General features: G+C 37.2%; 1 protein-coding gene across 1 annotated transcript in view; it reads left to right on the top strand.

The window, feature by feature from the left end:
* The window catches only part of LRBA (LPS responsive beige-like anchor protein), a 1,065,192-nt gene that overhangs the window by 467,580 nt on the left and 589,530 nt on the right, over nt 1-8,082 (top strand). The window contains 1 exon segment of the mRNA XM_042782393.1: nt 6,354-6,462. Coding sequence (XP_042638327.1) covers nt 6,354-6,462 — 109 coding nt within the window.

Genomic DNA, 8,082 nt, shown 5'->3' with positions numbered 1-8,082 from the left:
GGTTTAGTCCAAATCTGCATCCTTTCCTTCAAGGCTCAGGGGTCCAAGATTATCTTCTGTGTCTGTGTTAATTGGTTTCCCTTTTCTTTGTTGATTAGGGTCTATGCAATCCTTCTGCCTAGTCCGCCATCTTGCCCCGCCTCAGATCATTGTTTTCTCAATTTTTTCTTGACTTTTTTGTTTCTTTAATTTTAGAATTCTAACATTTTTAGTATTTTGTATGTATTTTAATGTTTTTCAAAATAATACTTATAATCTTGGATCTAGTTGATTTTTGTATATTTACCTTCTACCTCACTGCCACCGAGTCAATCCTGACTCGTAGCGACCTCTCCTTGGGTTTCTGAGGTGGTTATCACCACAGAAGTAGATTGCCCAATGTTCTTCTGAGGAGTGGCTGGTGGGTTTGAACTGTCAGCCTTCTGGTTAGCAGTCAAGTGCCTTAGGCACTATGCCACCAGAGCTCCTCCCTTCTACCTAGTGATCTTTAAAATAAAATAAGATAAATAATTTTAATTATTGGTATATTCCTTCAGATTTTCTGTATACATATTTATGTCATCAGTATATAAAAACAATTTTGTTTCTTCTATTTAAATTTTCATACCTTTTGTTTCTTTTTCTTGCCTTATTGCACTGCTTAGCATTGCCAGTATAGTATTAAGTAGGTTTCCTGATGGAAGGCATTCTTTGCTGATTTTTCTTAAAATCTTTCCATATTTTAACAATAAGTAGGGTTATTTTTTATGCTTGATTTGAATACCTCTGAAGGAAAACAGTTCATTTCTACTGCTAGTATTTATAATTTTATTTGGAATGGGTGATGAATTGTGCCAAGCAAGTTTTTGTATACTTAGGGTTTTTTGTCTTCAATTTGCTAATGTAGTGAATTATACTGAATTTCATAGATTAAATCAATCTTGTATGCTGGAAATAATTTCACCAAATATTTTGCTGTGTTTGGTTCACTAGTGTTAAGTTTTGAACTTTTCAATATAATTTTCCTTTCTTAAAATGTCATTGTTTAATTTGTAAAACTTTTTTTTATCATGATTTGCCTGAAAGTTTACAGAGCAAATTCATTTTCCATAGAACATTTCATATACATTTTGTTCTGTAACATTGACTGCAATGCCCCACAGTGTAACAGCTCTCTTTCCACTTCCTCCCTGTAGTTACCTCTTCCCTGTGCCCTTCCCTCCCATATACTCCTGCCCCCTACCTACCCTCCTGAGCGCTCTCTCTGTACAAACACTGCCCTTTTGTTCTCCCATGACTGATTGCTCCAAGGAATATATCTACCTGATGTAAATGTTCACTTCATATACCTGTCTATTGTTGGGCAGAAAAGCCACAGGCGTGGGTTCAGTTCCAGACCTGAAGGGTCTCTAGGGGCCATAGTCCCAGGAGTGTCACCAGGCTCTATCAGACCAGTAAACCTGGTCTTTTAAAAATGATTTTGAAGTTTGTTCCATATTGTGCTCCCGCTCTTCCCAGGATCTTCTGCAGTGATCCCCCTCCAAGAGGTTGACATTGGTAGCTGGGCACCATCTAGTTGTTCTGGTCTCATGGTCATATAGGCTTAGGATTGCATGGTCTTCCAGTCCCTTGGACTGATTATTTCCATGCGTTTTTGGTTTTCTTCATTCTACTTGTTTGATTTTTGTATTAATGTTACACTGCTTTCTTAGACTGGGCTAGCAGTTTTTCGGTATTTTGGAAGAATTTATGAATATTGATGTTATTTAAAAAAAATATATATAAAAGAATTTACCATAGGAATAGGATGATTCAGATTTTATATTTCTTGTATAAATTTTTTTATTTGTATTTTCCTGTTTCTTTCCAAATTTTGAAAAGTATTTCAGATTTGATTAATTTGTTCACAATATCATCCTATGATTTTGAAGTTACATCATCTTTCATATTCCTTATGTTGGTAACTTTTGTTTTCTTACTTACTAATTTTATTAGATATTTCAAAGTACCAAGTTAAACATATATTGATCTTCTAAAGTATATATTTTTTTCATTAATTTCTACTATTATCTTTGTTGTTTTATTTTCCTTGTATTTGTTTTGGTATTCTTTTTCTGATTTCTTAAGTTGAATGCTTTATTAATTTTTAGATCTTCATTTTGAATATATGTATTCATTGTATAAATTTCCCACCAAGTATAGTCTTACTTAAATTCCTCATAATTTGGTGGGTAGTTTTCCTTGCTTTTCAGTACACATTATTTTCTAATTTCTGTTGTGATATTTTCTCTGACCCCTGGGTTATATAGAGGTACATTCCTTAATTTCTAAAACTGATATTTGTAGGGGTTGTTGTTGGTAACCTTTTGCCACCTTGTAGTATTACCAGAACTTACTTGTATTTCATTATTCTAAGGTATTTTTCCTGGTTATAGACTTCTTAAGTTAGCTGCTAATTTTGTTTAGCACTTTAAAGCATTGTATTATTATCTGGCCTCTATCATTTGTATTGAATATTCAGCTGTCATTTTTACTATTGCTCTTTCAAAGACAAGAAGTTACTCTTCTCCCTTATCATTCTACTTCCTTCCCTATGGCTCAGGTAGTAGTTAGATTTTTCTGTTGACAACTTTAGTATGATATGTCTTAGCTTACTTTTATTTTGCAGGAGAAATATGTGGCAATCTGGTTCTGTAAAGATTTACAGCCTTGGAAACCCAAGAGGCAGTTCCACTTTGTCCTTTAGGGTCACTATGAGAAGGAATCAACTTGACAGGAGTGGGTTTGGTTTTCTTTTATCCTGATTGGGTTTTGTAGCACTCTTCAACTTGCAGTTCAGTGTCTTTTTTTCAGTTCTGGATAAATATTGGCCTTTATCTCTTCAAAGATTATTTTTTAAAATTATTTTTTCTAGTCTCTTTTTGATCCTCCAAATGTACTTATGTTAGAACTTGTACTACATTGTGTATGTCTTTCATTTTATTTGGTCAGATTTTCACATTTTTCTCAACATGTACCAGTTAAGCTGGGAACTCTGGTAGCATAGAGCTTAAGGAAGGCACTTGACTGCTAACCAAAAGGCTGGTGGTTCAAACCCACTGGCTACTCCTTGGAAGGAAGGTTGGGCAGTCTACTTCCGTAGTGATACTGCCTTGGAAATCCAAGGAGGGGTCATTATGAGTCAGGGCCAACTCGACGGCACATAACAACAACAACAACCAGTTGAGCTACTTTTTATTGACCTATGTTCCTGTTCATTAATTCTTCTTTGCCTGTGTTTCACATTCTACTCCATTATCTGTGTATGTTTACTTTCTCTGAAGCCTTGGTTGGTGGTTCAAACCCACCAGTCACTCCACAGAAGAAAGGCTGGACAGGCTACTTCCTGTAAAGATGACTGCCTCAGAAACCCAAAGGGGGTCACTATGAGTCAGAATTGACTCAATGGCAATGAGTTTGGTTTGGTTTGGTTTGGATCTTCCAGTTCATTAATCCTTCTTTGACTGTGTTTAACTTGCTACTTAGTTGTCTGTGCATGTTTACCTTCTCTGATGCCAACTAATTCTAAATCTAAATATTGTTTCTGATCCAAACTCACTGCTATGGAGTACTGTCTGACTCATGGTGACCCCTCCTTGGGTTTCTGAGGTGGTATCTCTACAGAAGTAGATTTGCCAACCTTCCTTCTGAGGAGTAGCTGATGGATTTGTACCACCAGCCTTCTGGTTAGTGGTTACATTCCTTAGGCACTATGCCACCAGCTGCAAATGCAATAGTCCTTTCTATGACCCTAACCACCAGAGATAGTTATTGCATGATAAAGGATGTAGTCCTTCAGACTTGCGAGGTTGCCTAAGACTTTAGAAGCCAGCGATAATCCCCAGATTCCCCCTCACTTCTGAACTGATGGCTATAAATTCCAGTTTTCCTCTTCACAATGCCAGTAATAAGCTTGGAAGTCCCTTAGACCCTCTTTACTTCTGATTGCTGACTATAAATGTGGGAGTTCCCATTAAGCTCTTCTTGGTTTGATAATTTGATAGAATGAAACACAGAACTGAAGAAAGCACTGTACTTAAAACCACCAGTTCATTATATCAGTAAAGGTACAAATAAGGAGACATGTAATGTGAAGTCTGATAGAGGCCCCAAGGTGGAGCTCCATGTTCCAAAGGATGTGCTGCCCTCATGAGCATCATCTCTCACCAGCCAGGAAGCTTTCTGAGCTTCAGTGTCCAGAGATTTTGAGTTTCATTATGTAAGCATGGTTGGAATTACTCCCAATATGGTTTGATTTATATTATACACTAGGTCTTTCTGGCTTGGCTAGTCCATACTGAAGAGTCACCTCATTAGCATAACCTGTCAGATGTGATCTGGAAGGACAAACACACTCTAATCACTCAGAAGATTCTAAGGGTTTGGATTATCTCCCAGGAATCAAGGAAGAAGAATAAATTCTTTAGGTCAAGTTAACTAAACACCACAGTGGTAAATCCATTAGTTCAATTCTTAATTTTATTTTTTGTGGTGTTTAGTGATTGTATAGTTTCCATTCTCTCCTGGAATTCTTTGTTATGCAGTCTAACTTTGCTATCTTGCTTTTCTGTTTCTGTTTGTCTTTGTTTTTTTATTTATTTGGCGTTATCTCTTGTTACACCTGTTAATTGTTGATTGAATGTTGGAGGTTATATTTTAAATATTGGGAGATAAATTTCAGTCTGTGGAGTATATTATTATTTTCTTCAAGAGAGATTTTTTTTTTTTTTATTTCAGATCAATTGTTAGTCTAGAGTATTAGGTTAATTTAGGATTTAATTGATTGAAGGCTTGATTTTTTGTGTCTTTGTGTGTTTCCTTTATTTCCAGTTTGTCTGCTCCTTGCTTACCATCTTTCTGAGTCCTTCAAAAACCTGAGTTTTTTGGCCTCCATCCATTGGTGTTTCTAATTCTTTTTTTTCTTCCCATTCTGTGAGATTCTGACAGTTTTCTTAACTTTTTTTGGCTGCCAGTTAATCTAGGTGCAAAGCACATAGTGTTATCTGAGGCTCTGTTTCAGTATTTGTGAAGCTTGGTCTATTTCTTTTTTTCTAAGGCATACCTGGGTTCCTTACAAAGGCCTGGATAATTTATCAGTATCCCTCCACGTTGGCATGTTGTGAACCTCAGTTTTTATCTTCCTAGTTCTTTCAGACTGTAGAAAGCTCTGTTCAGCTTCTTAGTTGCTACCTGTGAATAGCAAATGCTGAATGAGAAAATCAAGCTGAATGTCTTCATTGTGCTGCTATCTTTATGTTATTGGCTTCTTAAGTGTTGGCTATCTTTGGAGCTCCTAAATGTCTTGATAAAACAAATTTAATCCAGAAGTGTTTTGTTTCTTTGGGTGGGATGATTGGTCTCATAGAAGCAAATCTCCTGTTCCCAGAAGTATATATAACCTTTTGCTCTTATATTCTTCAGTCAGTTAGTGTGAAATTATGGTGCTTCTTTTTTTCAAGAGTTTGTTTTACATTCAACATTATGTGTATATTTAGTTTCACTCCCTATTTACCATGCCCAACCCTAACCCAGTGTCCTTCCCACCCTGCCCTGTAACACGCCCCCTGCCCCCATGCCCCTCATAGTTATGTGCTCCTGTGTGTCCTGCATTTCTTCTCTGTGAATGTTGCCCCTCTGGTGCCCTGTGGTCGATTGTTCCAAGGGATGCATTTCCATAAGTGTGTGGGTGCATCACCCTCTGTTGAGTGGTCTGCATGTACATCTTGTTTACTATTGGGTTGAGAGCCAGCCCTTGAGACTGAGCTTTATTCCAGGCCCAGAATGTATCCCAGCACCATAGTATTGGGGGCCTCACCAGACTCTGTCTGACCAGTAATTCTCGTCATTATTGAATTTTTGGAATTTGTTCCACATTTTTCCTCCCACTCCATCCAGGATCTCCAGATTTGATCCTTTCCTGAGTGATTGGCATTGATAGCCAGGCACCATCTAGTTCTTCTGCTCTCGAGGGCCATTGTGTCCTAGAGCTGATAGCTTCCAAATGCCCTTTTTTCTTCTTTCACTATTCTTTGCTTCTGAGGATAGGAGACCATTAGGTGCATCTTAGATGGCCGCTTGAAAGCTTTTAAGACCCCAGTCGCTACTCACCAGTGTAGGATGAGGAACAAGGTTTTTATATATGTTGTTGTGCCAATTGAGTCTGGTGTCCCCAGTTATGGTGCTTCTTTGGGTATGATTTTGTAAAGGGAGAGTACATATTCTTTCCCCTCCCCTCAAAACAAAACAAAACAAAACAAAAAACTCTTTGAACATTGGATAATCATGTATGTTGTATTTGTGACATATGTTTACTTCATATTATTCATCTCTTGTAGGTTGCTTAGCCAAACAATGAAGGATCATCTTGTAAGAGTAGCAAATGAAGCTGAATTTATCCTGAGCAGACAGAGAGCAGAGGATATTCACAGACATGCAGAATTTGAGGTAGGTTAAACATATTGCTGTTGTGAGGAAATTGCCAGTTTTAAATGTTAGCCATGAGACACTGCCCAGGTAAAATGTTAGTATGTTCTGTCATTAAAAATTTTTAAATTCATTTGTGAAAGAGTCATGAGGTATTCTGGGTAGATAGTAAAAGTTTCTGTAGCCCTGTGGTCAACCCACGTCAGCTACCAGCTACTCAAAGCACCTTCTGTTTGTGGCTAACCTGATCTTAACAATTTGAACTTGGTCTTGCTATGGTGGTTTTCCAATAAAGAAAATTAGTGCAGGATTTCTGTCCTTTGGACACAGCAAGAACTAGTTGGCTAGAAATGAACTTTTCTCTGGTAAACAACTTCATGGAATCTCAGGGTGTAGTACAAAGGTTGAAGTGCTCAGCTGCTAACTGAAAGGTTGCAGGTTAGAGTCTACCCAGAGGCAGCTTCCAAAAGATCACAGCCATTGAAAACTCCAAGGTTCACAGTTCTACTCAGAAACACATGGGGGATCACCATGAATTGACTCGACAGCAACTGGTTGGTTTAATTGTGATAAAATTCTCATATAATTTATCCTTTAAAGCTTTATAATTCAGAGAGTTTTAGTGCATTCATATCATTTTTTTTTTTTAAATTATGATTTGGGTGAAAGTTTATAGAGCATCATACCATCATTTTTTAAATTACGTTTTCATTTGACGTCCTGCTATGAAAGGCCTGGTATATTTTTCTCTTCTCCCCTCTCAATTTTTTTGTTTACATTTTAATTTTTGCTATGTCTATATTCCCTAGGAGATGGCCTCAGGGCCTCGGGTAGTCAGCTGCCACACCCAAGGCTGGCAGTTCAAACCCATCAGCCGCTCCCCACCAGGTAACTGGCCATCTCTTAGGAGCTCTGGTAGCATAGTGCCTAATGCACTTGACTGCTAACCAGAAAGCTGGTGGTTCAAACCCACCAACCACTCCTTGCAAGGAGGATAGGGCAATCTGCTTCCGTAGTGATACTGCCTCAGAAACCCAAAGAGGGGTTGCTATGAGTTGGGTCCGACTCAATGGCACATAACAACAACAGCAACATGTCTAAATTTATAGCATTCATTCTTTGTAATTAGTTTTCACACTATTTGAATGTTCTATATTTCAGTGAATTTAATTACTCTCATTTTTTTAAAGAACAACTTACTTATTCCCAAGTTCTTTGTTTTTACTCAGAGAACCTGGGAATTAATTTTTGGCTAGATTTTTATCTGCCACCCTATTCCAGAAAGGGCTCATCATTTTTAAGAACACTTGCCTACATTCTTTATATTTGAATGACATCCTGATTCATTGCTTTAACATTCTTAGCTCATCTTTGCTTTCCCTTAGAAGTCTGAAGATACTGCTTCACTGTCTTCTAACTTTGAATGTTGTTTCCAGAGAAGTCTCAGGCCATTCTGCCATTCTGATATTTTTCCTCAATTGATGATTTTTTTCTGTCTTCTGCCTGAAGATTTCATTATTTATCCTTAGAATTGAATTCTTGAACAACAATATAGTTCAGTGTTGGAACATTTTTCATCAGATTATCTTGGAATTCAGTCTTTTATTTTAATTTGTGTTTTCAGATTATTTATATATATAT

This window comes from Orycteropus afer, unplaced genomic scaffold (genome assembly GCF_000298275.1).
Source record: "Orycteropus afer afer isolate SDZICR_OR568_19922 unplaced genomic scaffold, OryAfe1.0 scaffold00297, whole genome shotgun sequence".
In the NCBI taxonomy this organism is placed as follows: domain Eukaryota; kingdom Metazoa; phylum Chordata; class Mammalia; order Tubulidentata; family Orycteropodidae; genus Orycteropus; species Orycteropus afer.
Note: the sequence above shows the minus strand (reverse complement) of the source record. Positions and strands in the feature narration are given on the sequence as shown.